We start from the raw sequence: 16,018 nt of genomic DNA on the forward strand, positions 1-16,018 counted from the left end.
CTGGACACTAAGCTCCCCCTGGTGCCACAGAGCTCCGTGCCGCCACTTTGTTCCTTTGCCCGCTCCCTCCTCAAGTTCGGCGTGGGACCCTCTGCGGCACCGCGCCCCCACCCTGCCCACCCGGAGCCCAGGCGGAGCCCAGGCCTCGCGCCCCCGCGCCCCCAGGCACCCTGCGCGCGCCCGCTCAGGCCCCGCCCGCTGCCCCGCCCCGTCCCGCCGGACCCGCCTCCCGTCTCCTCCCCGCCCCCCGGAGCCGACGAGTGGCGGCGGCGGCGGCGGCGGCCCCAGGACCCGGTTCGCTGAGACAAGAGGGCGGGTGGAGGAGGAAGCGGCCGAGCCCCGAGTCCTGCTCCGGCGCCGCCGAGCACCGCCCGCCTCAGCCGACCAGCCCCGTCGGCTCCTGGGCCTCGCCGAGCCGAGCGGAGGGCAAGGCGGAGGCGGCTGCGTGGAGGCGGCGCGGGCGCGGGCGGAGGCGGCGCGGCCGGCCGCGGCTGCCGCTTTGTTGTGCGGCCCGGGCCGAGGAAGGAGAAGTGGGAGGAGGGGGGAGCTCGGCGTCCCGCTCCCTCCGCGGCTCATGGCGACGACGCTCGGCACATCCGGGACCCTCCGGCCGTGGCGGCCGCCGCGCCGGCTCCTCGGGCCCCAGCCCCGGCCGCTGTGGTGACTCCGCCGCGCCTCGCCGTCGCCCCCGCCCCGCCCGCTGCCCGCCGGCCCCGGGCCCCGCGCCGCGGCCGCAGCCCCGCCGCCGCCCCCGCCGCCGGGGACATGTCTAACCCCGGGGGCCGGAGGAACGGGCCCGTCAAGCTGCGCCTGACAGGTGAGGGGGCCGGGCGGGCGGGCGGCGGAGCCGGGCCGGGGCAGCCGCGGGGTGGGCGAGCCGGCGGGGGGTGTCTGTGGCCTTGGGAAGGGCCAGGGTCGCGATCAATGGTGAGTTGGGGGTCGGGGACGTGCGAAGGCCTAGTTCAGGAAGAGTGAGGGCAAAACCACTCTCCCATGTTTGGAAATTGATAAAAAAGCGCAGGGTGACTCGGGGGGTCTTTTGTTGGCGGGGAGGGATCCCCGGGTTGGAATTCCGGGCGGATATGAGGTCGAAGAGCCGTGGCCTCGGGGGGCAGCCCCGGGGCTCCTGCCCAGGTGGGGTCGTCGAGGGGATGAGGAACTCCTGTGGCGGGGATTATTGAATCCGGTTGCCGACGGCGCGCAGTAAACACTCCTTAAAGATGGAGCGCTTAACGGGAGGGTGTGTGTGTGTGTGTTCCCTGGTTGGGAACTTGTTCGCCCGCCCGTGCCCGCGTGCAGAGCCTCCGTCTCCGCTGCCAGCCGCGGCCGCCGCCGCCACACACCTGAAACGCACGTCGCTGCGAGGGAAGGAGGCTGAGGTTGACTTTTCCGGTGTGTCTGCCCGATCCGACGGCTCCGGCTCTTTGTACACTCTGTGTTTTGGAAGTGTTTGATTGTAGGGTAGCGTGTTTGGGGTTGTTTCTTGTAGGCCGCAGAACTTGTGTCTCCCTTCTAACTCTAGACCTGCTTTAAAAACACACTTTTGGGGGGTACATTTCTCAGTGTGCGCTCATACAAACTTTCGAGCGACGTTTCTCTCTCCCCACTCTCCTCCCCTTCCCTTTTCTAAATGGAAAAGAATGTCTGGAGGGGTTGCTAGATAGAAGGCGTCTCTTGCAAAGTGTTTATGATTCCAAGGGGATGAAATCTTTAACGTTACAGGTACATTTTGCTTACAGTGCCATTTTTGGTATTCTTACATGGTCACGTTACCCCATTTTAAGAAAGAATTATTTTTTGGTTTGGAGAGTGTAGTGGACATCAGTGTAGTTATCGTAGTTTCACCATTCACTATTAATAAGGTATCCGTGTTGATACTCGGATGTGTGGTGAGAAAGATGGTTTTCCTAAGAGGGTCTGTGTGTGTGTGTGTGGGTGTGTGTGTAAGAATAAACTGTAATTATGTTTGCCTACACTAGACTTTGAGATTTATATGGACTAATTTTGTAATTGAGTGCTTGTGTGTCACATCCCAGTCCACCGGCTGAACTTTGAGATAAAACCTTGCAGCAAAGTTGGTGTTTGAGAATTTAGCCTGACTGTATGTTGGCTGCAACTTTAAAAATGTATTACTTTCATGATCGTTTTACTTTCCCTAGGGAAAATTGCAGAGAATTATTAACTGAGTGGTTCTTAATGGGAAACCTGGATTGGGAGATGCCTGTCTCCCTCATATCCCCCGGTTTCCTTATTTTCTTATTAATAAATAGAAACCTTTATAAGGGATTGTTGATGCTTTAGAGTTTATCTGTTGCTGCTCCTCTCTGGACTCAGTCCTGTGTCAGTGATATTGGAAAGAACCTGTGAGTCCAGGTGTGCCAAAAGCGTCAGAAATAGGATGTTGGCCATTTACTTCCTTCTAGCTTATATACGTAATGAGAAAATGAGGGAAAAAACAGGGATTTTGATTTCCTGCAGATAAAATGAGTTTGAGGTTTTTAGTGTGACTCAATAGATCTTAAAGTGTTTATCTGTGGTTTCCTTACTGCATATGATACATTATAAAAATTCGAATTCACGAGTAAAGTTAAGAGAAAAAATTACACTTATTTTTAGGGGGGAGAGGAAACACTCAACTAAATTTGTAAAGTGATTTGGTATTTTTAGATTTTTCTGAGGAATTTTAAATACACTGTGTCCCCTTAATTGTAAAAACAGTTTGAGGTACTCTCAATTTCTTAAAACCATTGGGAATCTGTCTCTGACATATTTTAAGAGAAAACTATTCAAATATTAGAAACATTGCCCTCTCCGTTTTGGTTACATATGGTGGATTCTCTTCTGTTTTGCCAGGAAAGTTAACATATATTTTTTAATTTTTGTTCATTTACAAATTAAATGGTATAGATTTTAACAAATAGATCTCAAGAGCTGGATTCAATTAGCAGCTTTTTAGGACATAAACATTAAAGGGTTAGATGGAAAAGATTGTTTTGACTGACTGGATAAATGACAGGGCTGTGTTTGATGTGTGTCCAGGAATTGGTCTGGAGCTGGTGCCCAACTTTTCAGTCCATCTTGAGAAGCCAAATAAAATATTTAACCTAGGCCTCATTTTGTTTAAAAAAAAAAAAAGTTGATTCTTTGTTAAGACCTTAAGAAATGTTTGGCATACCTTTAGACTAAGTGTTTAACAGTTCATTTAGATCCGGGTTGTATAATAGAGGAAAATCACTAAAAAAAAAAAAAAGGCGGATCCCATAGTGAATTTTTATTTGGTTTACAATACACTTGGGCTGTAAGATACTTTAAAATTATTGTTCTTTGCTTCGTTAATACCATGCTAGTATTGTAAATTAATAGAGTGCCTTTGATTCCGTGATGCTTTGTGAACTACAGTTACTCAATTATATTCTTAATGTAGAGGTGCCCCTTCACTGAAACATTTCTCGCATGGTAACACACACACTCACACTCACACATACAAACTGAAGGATAAGAAATATTTGAGCTGTGAGATCTCTGCCCGCAACGGATACTAGACTTTCCCACATACAGTATTATTCCTAAGACCACAATCAACCAGTGAACTGTTTGGTATTTGTTGATGCTAAGAAGGCAGGGCTAATTTAATCCCAAATTTGAGATTCCTCAGGCCATTGGTGGGTAAAATCTGATTTGGTCCATCAGGCTGTTTCTGCTATTCTTTATGGCACATTAACACTTGGTTATTTAAATGGGCTATATGGTAAAGCTATCACTTTCAACTCGTATTTTTAGAGCAAATTGATTATAAAATTTAAAATTTGTATACATTATACTTAGGAATATCTGATACAGGCTTTTCTTACAATGGTTTGGATAGGAAATATTGTTTGTATTTGGTTATAGTAAAAAAATTGGGGGTAATTTTTTATATCATTATTGTTTTTGAAAACCAAAGGCTGGAAAAAGAAGTTTAGTGTAGTTTCTAATATTTAAAATTCTTAGATATGGAGAAATAACAGATTACTTCTCCAGAACATTTATTGCAGACCTTTTTGTAATTCAGATGTTTTTGTATACTGCTCCTCATGTTATTAATTTATAAAACCCTTGACAATAATGAGGTTAACCTTGTCTGTGGCTAAAGGAAAATTAACTTTAAAAGTCTCAATTTAGAGGCCGGCCCAGTGGCCTAGTGGTTAAGTTCGCGTGCTCTGCTTCAGCGGCCCGGGGTTTTCAGGTTTGGATCCCAGGCGTGGACCTGTGCACTTCTCATCAAGCCATGCTGTGGTGGCATCCCACATACAAAATAGAGGAAGATTACCACAGATGTTAGTTCATTGACAATCTCCCTCACCAGAAAAAACCCCAAAGTCTCACTTTAGATGTTTTACTGCATTTTTTATTGATTCAAGGCTCTAAAAATTACTACTTTATTCTATCTCAGGTTTCCAGCCTATACACCATAACGTCTTTCTCTAGGTGATTTGAATATCCCCAATTCATTTTATTTTCTTGGTTTCTGAGAAGCAAGCCAGTGTGGCTTAGCTCCTTCCTTTTCTCTTAAGTTATGTCTTCTAGTCTAACCTTCAGACAGGCAATTGAACCTGCCTAGGTGCTTCATGTAGTTTGGTTTTCACTGGTGAATAAAGTGTGCGTGTGTGTGTTTTTGTTGTTTGTTTGTTTTGTGAGGAAAATTGTTGCTGAGCTAACATCTGTGCCAATCTTCCTCTGTGTGGGGTGCTGCCACAGCATGGCTTGACGAGCAGTGGTAGGTCGGCGCCTGGGATCCAAACCTGTGTACCCCAGGCCACCAAAGTGGAGCGTGCAAACTTAACCACTACACCACTGGGCCAGCCCCTGTGTATGTGTGTTTTAATCCTGGATTCTACTATTTTTCCTGTTGGTTGAACTGTAACTATCATGACATACTAACGTGTCATTTATTTAGCATATAATTTAGCATATTTAGCATATAACTCAATTTTCAGGGTCAATGAAGGGTCACACTTTAGTCCCACAAGATTTTTGTTTTAGCCATTTTTGATGTCTTTTTAAAGATTTTGAAGACTTTTAAAGATATGTTATGTCCTACTCCTTTCAAATAGACCATACTTAACAGAACTTAATGTTTTATTTATGATTCCGTATCATTATGAATATAAATTATTGTGCTACATAATGTGTAGTATAAGATATCATCATGATGTGTAGAGGGAGCTGTTTGACCCTGGCCATATGGGGATATGTTGTTTAACTCTGTTCTTACTGCCTTTTCTCTCCTTGCCCTGGTTTTTGTTTACTGTTACTTTCTCTAAGAATGCTGGATGCTTGAAATATGCTGTTGTAATCAGCATTGTTATGTATTTCTGTGTGACTGACATGCATTGAATGTTTATTATGTGCCAGACACTGTATTAAGTTAACATATATTTTCACTTTTAATTCTCACAGTAGCTCCAAAAGGTAGGAGAAACTTGAAGAGGTTAACTATATGTCAGAACCCAAGTTGTCTATCTAGAGAACTTGTTACAGACTTACAAGATTTTGTGTGGAAAAATAAATACATTCCATTTATTTGGAATTACCCTTGCCCCTTAGATCCGTACTCATCTTTTAAGGCTAGCTCAAGGATTACCCTTATCCTTAGAACCTTCCTCAACCTGAGTTGACCTTTCATCTGTGACTAAGAGGCTCTTCCTCTAGTGTCAGACCTAACTCAAGATGAAGGGCATTTGTTGTCTCCATGCTGTAAGCTCCATGAAGGCAGAATCCTTGTTTCAGCTTGGATTAAGAACTTTTTGGCATTTTATTGAACAAATGCTGGAGACATAGAAGTACTTCTATGTAGTTCTATATGTCTTCGTTATGGCTAATGTACTGGGTCTGAGTGACAAGAGATGAGGCTATAGACAGGGACCAACCCATTTAGGACCATATTATATTTTGCTAAGAAGTTTGATTTTTTAAAAAAGTTCTTTATTATTATTATTTTTTAAAATTTTTACTGAGGAAGATTTGCCCTGAGCTAACATCTGTGCCAGTCTTCCTCTGTTTTGTATGTGGGTTGCTGCCACAGCGTGGCTCAGTGGTGTAGGTCCACACCCAGGATCTGAACCCACGAACCTGGGCTGAAGCGGAGTGTGCTGAACTTAACCACTCTGCCATGGGGCTGCCCTGATTTTATTGTATTTTTTTAAGGTGGTGGGAAGTATTGAAGATTTTAGACTTTGATATATTTGGTATTTAGAAACATTAATCTTTGGGCAAAATCTTTGTCTGTTTAGTATTTATATTTCTCTTTGTTGACTTGTTTGACCTGTCCTAGTTTTCCATTAGGGTCTTAGTGTTTTTCTTATTGATTGGCCTGAGAATTAGAAAGATATTAATCTATTGTCATATTTACTACAAGCTTTTTCCTCAGTCTGTCGTCTTTTAATTTTGACCATTTTTGGGCATGCAGAAATTTATTATTTTTGGAGTCAAATCTGTCCAACTTTTCTTTTGTTTTTCTTATTATTCTATGCTTAGGAAGGCCTTTTTCTTCAAGAGGCTTAGTAAATATATAAGTACATTTTATTTTAGTGTTTTTCAGAAGAATAGGAAGATATTTCTCCCCAAATTACTATTTAGTTGTCGTTATTTATTAACCAAGGCTTTCTTTCCACTGTGATGTGACATCTTTTTAGTTATGTTAAATTAGTTATTATAGAGTCAGATTATCTCTCTCTTGTTCAGTGCTGTACTCTTTTCATTATTGAAGCTTTATAATTTAGATTAATTCTCATTGTGTCAGAAAATTTTTTTTACTCTTTTTACTTATTTGCTCTTCCACACGAATACTAAACTTAGGTTTAAAAAGAAATTTCATTGGGATTCTAATTAGAATTGCATTACTTTGGGAAAAAGAGGCATTTAAGTGTATTTAGTTTTCCCACCTAGGAGCACACCATGTTTTTATGTTTAAGTTTTTGTCTATATTGCTCAGGATAGTTTAATAATTTTCTTCTGTTTTAACATATTTCCAGATAATTTATATTTGTGTCATTTTCATTGTATTTTCTAATCTTAGTTTTTGCTTGTATTTAGGAATGCAGTCATATGTATTTTTGCTTGATTAGAGCAATTTTGCTGAACACTTAGTCTGTTAGTATTTCATTTACTGCTAGTTTTCTAGGTATCAGTATTTGGGCATTTTTTCAGTTGAATGTTAACATTTAAAATTTTTCTTTTCTGTTGGATTTTTCCTCTAATATATAATTATTTGAACAAAGTGAGGAATTTTATGTTAGTTTGAGAATAGCTTCTGAAAGCATTGATTACTTTTTAAAAAACCACATTTGATATATTAAGAAGTATCAACAGGGGCTGGCCTCGTGGCGCAGCGGTTAAGTTCGCACATTCCTCTTTGGCAGCCCGGGGTTCACTGGTTCGGATCCCAGGTGCGGACATGGCACCGCTTGTCAAGCCATGCTGTGGTAGGTGTCCCAAACATAAAGTAGAGGAAGATGGACGCGGATGTTAGCTCAGGGCCAGTCTTCCTCAGCAAAAGGAGGATTGGTGGCAGATATTAGCTCAGGGCTGATATTCCTCAAAAAAACCCCCAAAACACAAACAGATAAACAAAAGAAGTATCAACATATATCTTAAGTTTGGTAGTTTGGTGTGGTTTCTTAAGTTTTATGTCTGCTGTCAATTTTTATGAAATTTCAAAATAAATCTTGATGATTCATTTTAGGTAGGAATTACTACATAGATGATTGCATAAAGGGCGTTTTTTTTTTTTGCCCCAAAAAGTTTCCCTATGCCCCTGATAACCAGTCTCCTTCTCCCATCCCCACTGCTTGGCAGCCACTGGTTTACTTTCTGTCACTATGGTTTTGCCTTTTCTAGGATTTTATGTAAATGGAATCATACAATAAATAGCCTTACGGGTCAGGCTTTTTTCACTTAGCTAGTGCTTTTGAGATCATCCATGTTGTGTGTGTATCAGTTGTTTATTCTTTTTTATTCCTGAGGAATATTGCATTGTATACATATACCCCATTTTGTTTATCCATTCACGAATATCCACAGACATTTGTTGTTTCCGATTTTTGGCTATTATGAATATAGCTGCTGTGAACATTTGAGTACACAACTCTTTGTGAACATGGTTTTAATTCTCTTGGGTAAATGATTAGGATTGTTGGGTTATATGGTAAATATGTTTAACTTGAAAAAAAATCTGCTCAGCTGTTTTTCAAAGTTGTATCGTTTTGAGTTTCTACCAGCAATGTATGAGAGTTCCAGTTGCTCCCAATCCAAGCCAATGCTTCCATACTTGGTATTGTCAGTCTTTGATTTTAGCCATTCTAATTGATGTGTAGAGATATTTCAGTGTAGCTTTAATTTTAGTTCTCTTATTGACCTAAAATGTTAAGCATCTTTTTATGGACTTGTCATTTGTGTATCTTTGGTGAATATCTGTTCAAATCTTTTGCTGCTAGTTTTAAAATTGAATATTTTTATTACTGAGTTTTGAAAATTCTTTTTGTATTCTGGATACAAGTCCTTTATCAGATATGTGTTTTGCAAATATTTTGTCCTAATCTGTGGCTTTTCCCCCCCTCAATAGTGTCTGAAGGAGTAGAAGTTTGGAATTTTTATTTAGCCCTGTTCATCAGTTTTCTCTTTATGGTTCATGCTTTTTATGTCCTAAGAAATCTTTTCCTGCTTCACAGTTCTAAAGATTACCCCCTATGTTTCATTTAGATCTATGATCCTTCTAAAGTTAATTTTTTAATATGGTGTGAGAATGAGAAGTAAGGGTCAGGTTCTTTTCTTTTCCCCCCATATGGATAATTTACCTAGCACTATTTGTTAAAATACTTTTGTTTCCTCCATTGACTTGTCTTGACACCTTGGTTGAAAATCAGTTGACAGTATACACGTAATTCTATTTCTGGACTCTATTCTGTTCCCTTTATCTAGAATTCTACTTTTTATAAATTTGTAGTTTATAATCTACACTTTCTTGATTACTGTAGCTTTAATGTAAATCTTCTGGTTTCAAACATTAATAAAAAGCTTTTCATAAACATTTTGATAAGAACAGCATAATAAGCATAACTGAGTCTTTAATTTAGGATCGTGTAATGATTAAGGATCTTGTAATGCTTTAGAGCCATTATTTCATTTATTCAACCAATAAATGTTTATCAATTTCCTTACACGTGCCAGGCATCGGTAATTTTTATTATATAGTAGCATGAATGGAAATATAAGAAATCAGAATAAACTAGATTGGGCTCTGTAGTTTTCTTCTCAAAATTTCTGTTATGGACTTTTAAACAGTTTATTATTTTCATCTCTTACTGATGAAAGTGGATTGCAGCAAGCATGACTTAACAAGGTTTGCCTGTTTACCAGCTACCAGCCCCCTCATCATTTTTGAAAAAAGGTGGAATAAAAAGAATAAACATATATAAAATGCGGCAATAGAAAAGAAAGGATATAATTGTTTTGTTAAATGTGGGTTGGATTATGTGTAATGTTTTACTTGTATTTTATGTTATGAGCATGTTATTTCTTTTCCTGTAAGACTAAAGAAAGGAAGAAACTTAATTTTATTAAAATCTAAGCAGACATTTTTAATTTGACCACAGTGCATCCCTGAGAACTGTCACATAGCAGGCATGCATAATGTAGATCTTTACTGTGTAAAATGTAATTGGTAATTTTGTGGGAGGCCGTTGAGATGCTTTGGAAAGAGTATAGAACTTGGAGGCTGAAAATTTGGGTTCAGATCCTAGTTGCCACTGATAAGCTTTATGCCTGTAAGCAAATCACTGATTTTCTTGGTGCCTGTGCTTTTGTTAAAAATGCATGCTTAGGGGCTGGCCCCGTGGCCGAGTGGTTAAGTTCGCGCGCTCCGCTGCAGGCGGCCCAGTGTTTCGTTGGTTCGAATCCTGGGTGCGGACATGGCACTGCTCATCAGACCACGTTGAGGCGGTGTCCCATATGCCACAACTAGAAGGACCCACAACGAAGAATATACAGCTATGTACTGGGGAGCTTTGGGGAGAAAAAGGAAAAAAATAAAATCTTAAAAAAAAAAAAAAATGCCTGCTTAGAAGAGCAGTGTTATTGGGGCCGGCCCCGTGGCTGAGTGGTTAAGTTCGGCACTCTGCTTTGGCGGCCCAGGGTTTCGCCAGTTCGAATCCTGGGCGCTGACATGGCACCGTTCATCAGGCCATGGTGAGCCAGCATCCCACATGCCACAACTAGAAGGACCCACAACTAAAATAGACAACTATGTTCTGGGGGGATTTGGAGAGAAAAAGCAGAAAAAAAAGAAAGGAGATTGGCAACAGTTGTTAGCTCAGGTGCCAGTCTTAAAAAGAAAAAAGAAAAAGAACAGTGTTATTTATTTTAGGATTCTGCTGGACAAGAAATGAAATAATGTATGTGAAAAATACTGTTCAAGCTGTAAAGTATTAGGTTAATGCATTTTGTCATTTTTGACCAAAGATTGTGTTTTAAATGTTAGTCATATGCTGTGTTTTATAGGAGCAAGTACATTAATAATGATTAATATATAATTCATAATGATTAATAATCATAATAATTTAAATGATATGTTTTGCAAAATTGGTATAAATGTCTTGTACACCTTGGGGTACCAGTGTATCATAAAGAATTCATGTAAATTAGTTACTGTTATATAATTTTTATCTTAAAGTAGTATAGCAAACAGACGATTAACTGTATTTTCCCTTCCCCCTCTTGTATTTATTAAAAAGTAGGAGAGCTTTGGAGAATAGTTTGAACTGCTCAAGATTTTGGAGGTGGGGGAACTGTTTGGATCCACGTCCTTAATAACTTAGTACATTAGTTTGCTGGCCCTTTCAAAAATAGCCTGTAGTTTCAGCTCTTGCCAGTAGATGGAGATATTTCTGCACAGGTAGATGTCAAGAGTAAGTGAAGACCTGTAAAACTGAACTCCGAAGTCTAAATGAGTGTACTTGAAATAAATGGAGTTGAAGGATAGAGACTATCAAAAGTGACGCTGGCTTCTGATGAAAATCTATACCTTAGGATAAACTTTCTTCTTTTAAAAAATTTTATTGACGTCATTATAGTTTATAATATTGTGAAATTTCAGTTGTACATGATTGTCAGTCACTGTATATATGTGCCCCTTTACCCTTATGCCCATCCCCCAAATCCCTTCCTGTCTGGTAACCACTAATCAGTTCTCTTTATCCATGTGTTTATCTTCCACATATGAGTGAAATCATGCGTTGTTTGCCTTTCTCTGGCTTATTTCACTTAACATAATACCCTCAAGGTCCATCCATATTGTTGCAAATGGGGCAATTTTGTCTTTTTTATGGCTGAGTAGTATTCCATTGTGTATATATACCACATCTTCTTTATACATTCATCAGTTGATGGGCACTTGGGTTACTTCCACATCTTGGCTGTTGTGAATAATGCTGCAGTGAACATAGGGGTGCATAAGTCTCTTTGAATTGTTGATTTCAAGTTCTTTTGATAAATACCCAGTAGTAGGATAGCTGGGTCATATGGTATTTCTATTTTTAATTTTTTGAGAAATCTCCATACTGTTTTCCATGGCGGCTGCACTAGTTTGCATTCCCACCAGCAGTGTATGAGGGTTCCCTTTTCTCCACATCCTCTCAACATTTATTTTTCGTCTTAGTAGTGATAGCCATTCTAACAGGTATAAGGTGATAGCTGATCGTAGTTTTGATTTGCATTTCCCTAATGATTAGTGATGTTGAACATCTTTTCATGTGCCGATTGGCCATCTGCATATCTTCTTTGGAAAAATGTCTGTATCTTCTGCCCAGTTTTTAATTGGGTTGTTTGTTTTGTTGAGTTGTATGAGTTCTTTCTGTATTTTGGAAATTAACCCCTTGTCGGTTATATGATTTGCAAATATTTCCTCTCAGTTGGTGGGTTGTTTTTTTGTTTTGTTTCTGGTTTCCTTTGCCTTGCAGAAGCTCTTTTGTCTGATCAAATCCCATTTGTTTATTTTTTCTTTTGTTTTTCTTGCCTGAATAGACATTGTATTCCACAAGATGCTTCTAAGACCGACGTCAAAGAGTGTACTGCCTATATTTTCTTCTAGGAGTTTTATGGTTTCACGTCTTACCTTCAAGTCTTTAATCCATTTTGAGTTAATTTTTGTCTATGGCATAAGATAATGGTCTACTTTCATTCTTTTGCATTTGGCTGTCCAGTTTTGCTAACACTGTTTATTGAAGAGACTTTCCTTTCTCCATTGTATGTTCTTGGCTCCTTTGTCGAAGATTAGCTGGCTGTAGATGTGTGGGTTTATTTCTGGGCTTTCACTTCTGTTCCATTGATCTGTGTGTCTGTTTTGTACCAGTACCATGCTGTTTTGATTAATATAGGTTTGTGTAGTATATTTTAAAGTCAGGAATTGTGATGCCTCCAGCTTTGTTCTTTTTTCTCAGGATTGCTTTAGCTATTTGGGGTCTTTTGTTGCCCCATATGAATTTTAGGATTCTTTGTTCTATTTCCATGGAGAATGTCATTGGGATTCTGATTGGGATTGCATTGAATATGTAGATTGCTTTAGGTAATATGGACATTTTAACTATGTTTATTCTTCCAATCCACACGCATGGAATATCTTTCCATTTCTGTATGTCATCATTTATTTCTTTCAATATTGTCTAATAGTTTTCATTGTATTGGGCTTTCACCTCCTTGGTTAAATTTATTCCTAGATATTTTATTCTTTTTGTTGTGATTATAAATGGCCAAAATGTAGTTTAAAATTACTGATTTGAGATTTTTCTCGTTTCCCAGCATATGGTCTGTCTTTGAGAATGTTCCATGTGTACTTAAGAGGAATGTATATTTGTATATTCTCCTGTTTTTGGATGGAGTGTTCTATATATGTCTATTAAGTCCATCTAGTCTAGTCTTTCATTTGATTCCGGTTATTTCCTTGTTGACTTTCTTTCTGGATGACCTGTCTATTGATGTAAGTAGGATGTTGAGGTCTCTTACTATTATTGTGTTGCTGTTAATTTCTCCTTCTAGGTCTGTTAATAGTTGCTGTATGTACTTTGGCACTCCGGTGTTAGGTGCATATATATTTATAAGTGTTAATGTCCTCTTGGTGGAGTGTCCCTTTTATCATTATATACTGCCCCTCTTTGTCTCTCTTTGCCTTTTTTATCTTGAAGTCTACTTTGTCTGATATAAGTATGGCAATAGCTGCTTTCTTTTGTTTGCCATTAGCTTGGAGTTTTGTCTTCTATCTCTTCACTCAGAGCCTATGTTTGTCTTTAGAGCTGAGCTGTGTTTCCTGGAGGCAGCATATTGTTGGATCTTGTTTTTTAATCCATCCTGTGACTCTCTGTCTTCTGGTTGGAGAATTCAGTCCATTTACATTTAGTCCATTTACCTTTAGAGCTATTATTGATATATGAGGATTTAATACTGCCACTTTATCACTTGTTTTCTGGTTGTTCTGTATTTCCCTTGTTTCTTGTCCTGTGTGTTTCCGACTGCTGGTTCAGTTTGATGATTTTCTATGATGATTTTCTCAGTTTTCTCTTTATTTATCATTTGTGTCTCTGTTCTGATTTTTTGTTTAGTGGTTACGGTGAAGTTTGTATAAAAGATCTTGTGGATGCGATAGTCCATTTTCTGAAAGCCTCTTATCTCCTTAGCCTAAACAGTTTCCTTCCTTTTCTTCTTCCCAAGTAAGTTGTTGTCACAACTTACTACACTTTGGGTTGTGAGTTTGTGATTAAAATGATGTGATTATAGTTATATTTGATGCTTTCCTTCCCTTTATCTTTAATGTTATAATTGTTTGCTAACTTGTTCTGATAGAGAGCTGCAATTTTCTGATTTTGTCTAGTAATCTCCTTGCTCAAGGCCTTGTAAACTCTTTCTTTTTTTTTGGGTATGAGGGCCTTCTTGATCATTTCTTCTAAGGATGGGGGGGGGGGTCTTGTGATGAACTCCCTCAGCTTTTATCTATTTGGGAAAATTTTTGTTTCTCCACTGTATCTGAAGGATAGTTTTGTTGGGTAAAGTATTCTTGGCAGAAAGTTTTTGTCTTTCAGTATTTTGAACATATCGTTCCAGTCTCTCTTAGCCTGTAAGGTTTCTGCTGAGAAATCCACTGAAAGCCTGATAGGGGTTCCTTTGTAAGTTATTTTCTTCTGCCTGGCTACCCTTAATATTTTTTCTTTGTCATTGACTTTTGTCAGTTTTACTAATATATGCCTTGGAAAAGGTCTTGTTTTTTGTTTTTAAAGATTGGCCCTGAGCTAACTTCTATTGCCAATCTTTTTTTTTTTTCCCTTGTTCTCCCCAAAGCCCCCCAGTACATAGTTGTATATTCTAGTTAGGTCCTTCTAGTTACGCTATGTGGGACACCACCTCAGCATGGCTTGATAGGCGGTGCTAGGTCCGCACCTGGATCCGAACCTTGAACCCCGGACCGCCAAAGTGGAGTGTGCGAACTTAATCACTATGGACCTCATTTGAAACAAATATTATGATCTCTCTTTTTGATGCCATTGTTAAATTAACTGACATTTATAGTTTAGTAATTTTGATAACGTCGTTATAAAGATATAGGACTGAAGTGTTCATTTGTTAATATTTATCTCGATAGATAGATAGAACTGTTACCATACTCTGCACAGTTTACTTCTTAGCAAAGTAAAGGTCAATCTGATATTCACTGCAAAAAGATCTGTTTTGCAATGTCACCTAAGAAAATTCACATACATAACTAGTCTCTCAATGTTAGGAAGATAATATTTCTGTGAGAGCTCTGCAGTTTTAAAGCGTTCTCATTTATTAGCTAACCTAATTACTATTCACTCTGACTTTCTAGGTATTCTGAACCAGTGAAAGTGAAATGAGAACCTTTTATCTGATGAAATTTTTTTTCTTAAATCTTGTGAAGAGAATAGTAATAGATTTTTGAAGGAGCGGTTGGTACAACTATTCCAGTTCTATAAAAATGAGGCTAGTTGTGGGGCTGGCCCCGTGGCCGAGTGGTTAAGTTCGCATGCTCCGCTGCAGGCGGCCCAGTGTTTCGTTGGTTCGAATCATGGGCGCGGACACGGCACTGCTCATCAAACCACACTGAGGCAGCGTCCCACATGCCACAACTAGAAGGACCCACAATGAAGAATATACAACTATGTACCAGGGGGCTTTGGGGAGAAAGAGGAATAAATAAATAAATATATTAAAAAAAAATAAAAAATGATTTACAAAAAAAAATGAGGCTAGTTGTACCAGAAGTGCTTTGTAATAAAATATCAATCCTTAAATATTTTAGTTTTCTCTTTCCTAGTTGTTTTGAATTTTCCTCATTTTAGTTAGCTAGGAAAGCTTAGCTAGCCCTGGTGGTCTAGTGGTTAAGAACCAGTGTTCTCACTGTAATGGCCTGGGTTGGTTTCCCAGCCAGGGAACCCACACCACCTGTCTATTGGTTGTCATACTGCGGTGGCTGCCTATTGCTGTGATGCTGAAAGCTATGCTACTGGTATTTCAAATATCAGTAGGGTCATCCATGGTGGACAGGTTTCAGCAGAGCTTCTGGATTGAGTAGGAAGGACCTGGCCACCCACTTGCAAAAAAATTGGTCATGAAAATGCTATGAATAGCAATGGAGCATTGTCTCATATAGCGCTGGAAGGTGAGAGGATGGAGCAAAAAGACCAAGCAGTCTTTTGCTCTGCTGTCCACAGGGTCGCTAGGAGTCAGAATTGACAAGACAGCACTAACAAAGGAAACCTTAGGTAAGAAACCAATCATTTTATTACTTTAAAGTGAGGTTGGTGATGATATTCCAAGTTTCTTCTGATTTCCAGTTTGGTTAACTCTTATGCCTGTTTTTTCTAACTAGAAAAAGGCCTTGGAATGATGAGGAAATATTTACATATTCAGTGAACATTTGTTGAGTCTTACATGTACCTAACACTGAGGTGCAGGCTCTGGGATTTCAAGAAGAGGT

At 39.6% G+C, this 16,018-nt stretch overlaps 1 protein-coding gene across 1 annotated transcript in view; it reads left to right on the forward strand.

Moving 5' to 3' along the window:
- Positions 1–309: 309 nt before the first annotated feature.
- The window catches only part of SMURF2 (SMAD specific E3 ubiquitin protein ligase 2), a 115,555-nt gene continuing 99,846 nt past the window's right edge, over positions 310–16,018 (forward strand). The window contains exon 1 of the mRNA XM_023652198.2: positions 310–817. Coding sequence (XP_023507966.1) covers positions 766–817 — 52 coding nt within the window. The 5' untranslated portion in view covers positions 310–765. The remainder of the gene's footprint in view (positions 818–16,018) is intronic.

The sequence above is a fragment of the Equus caballus genome, chromosome 11 (genome assembly GCF_041296265.1).
Source record: "Equus caballus isolate H_3958 breed thoroughbred chromosome 11, TB-T2T, whole genome shotgun sequence".
NCBI classification, from domain to species: domain Eukaryota; kingdom Metazoa; phylum Chordata; class Mammalia; order Perissodactyla; family Equidae; genus Equus; species Equus caballus.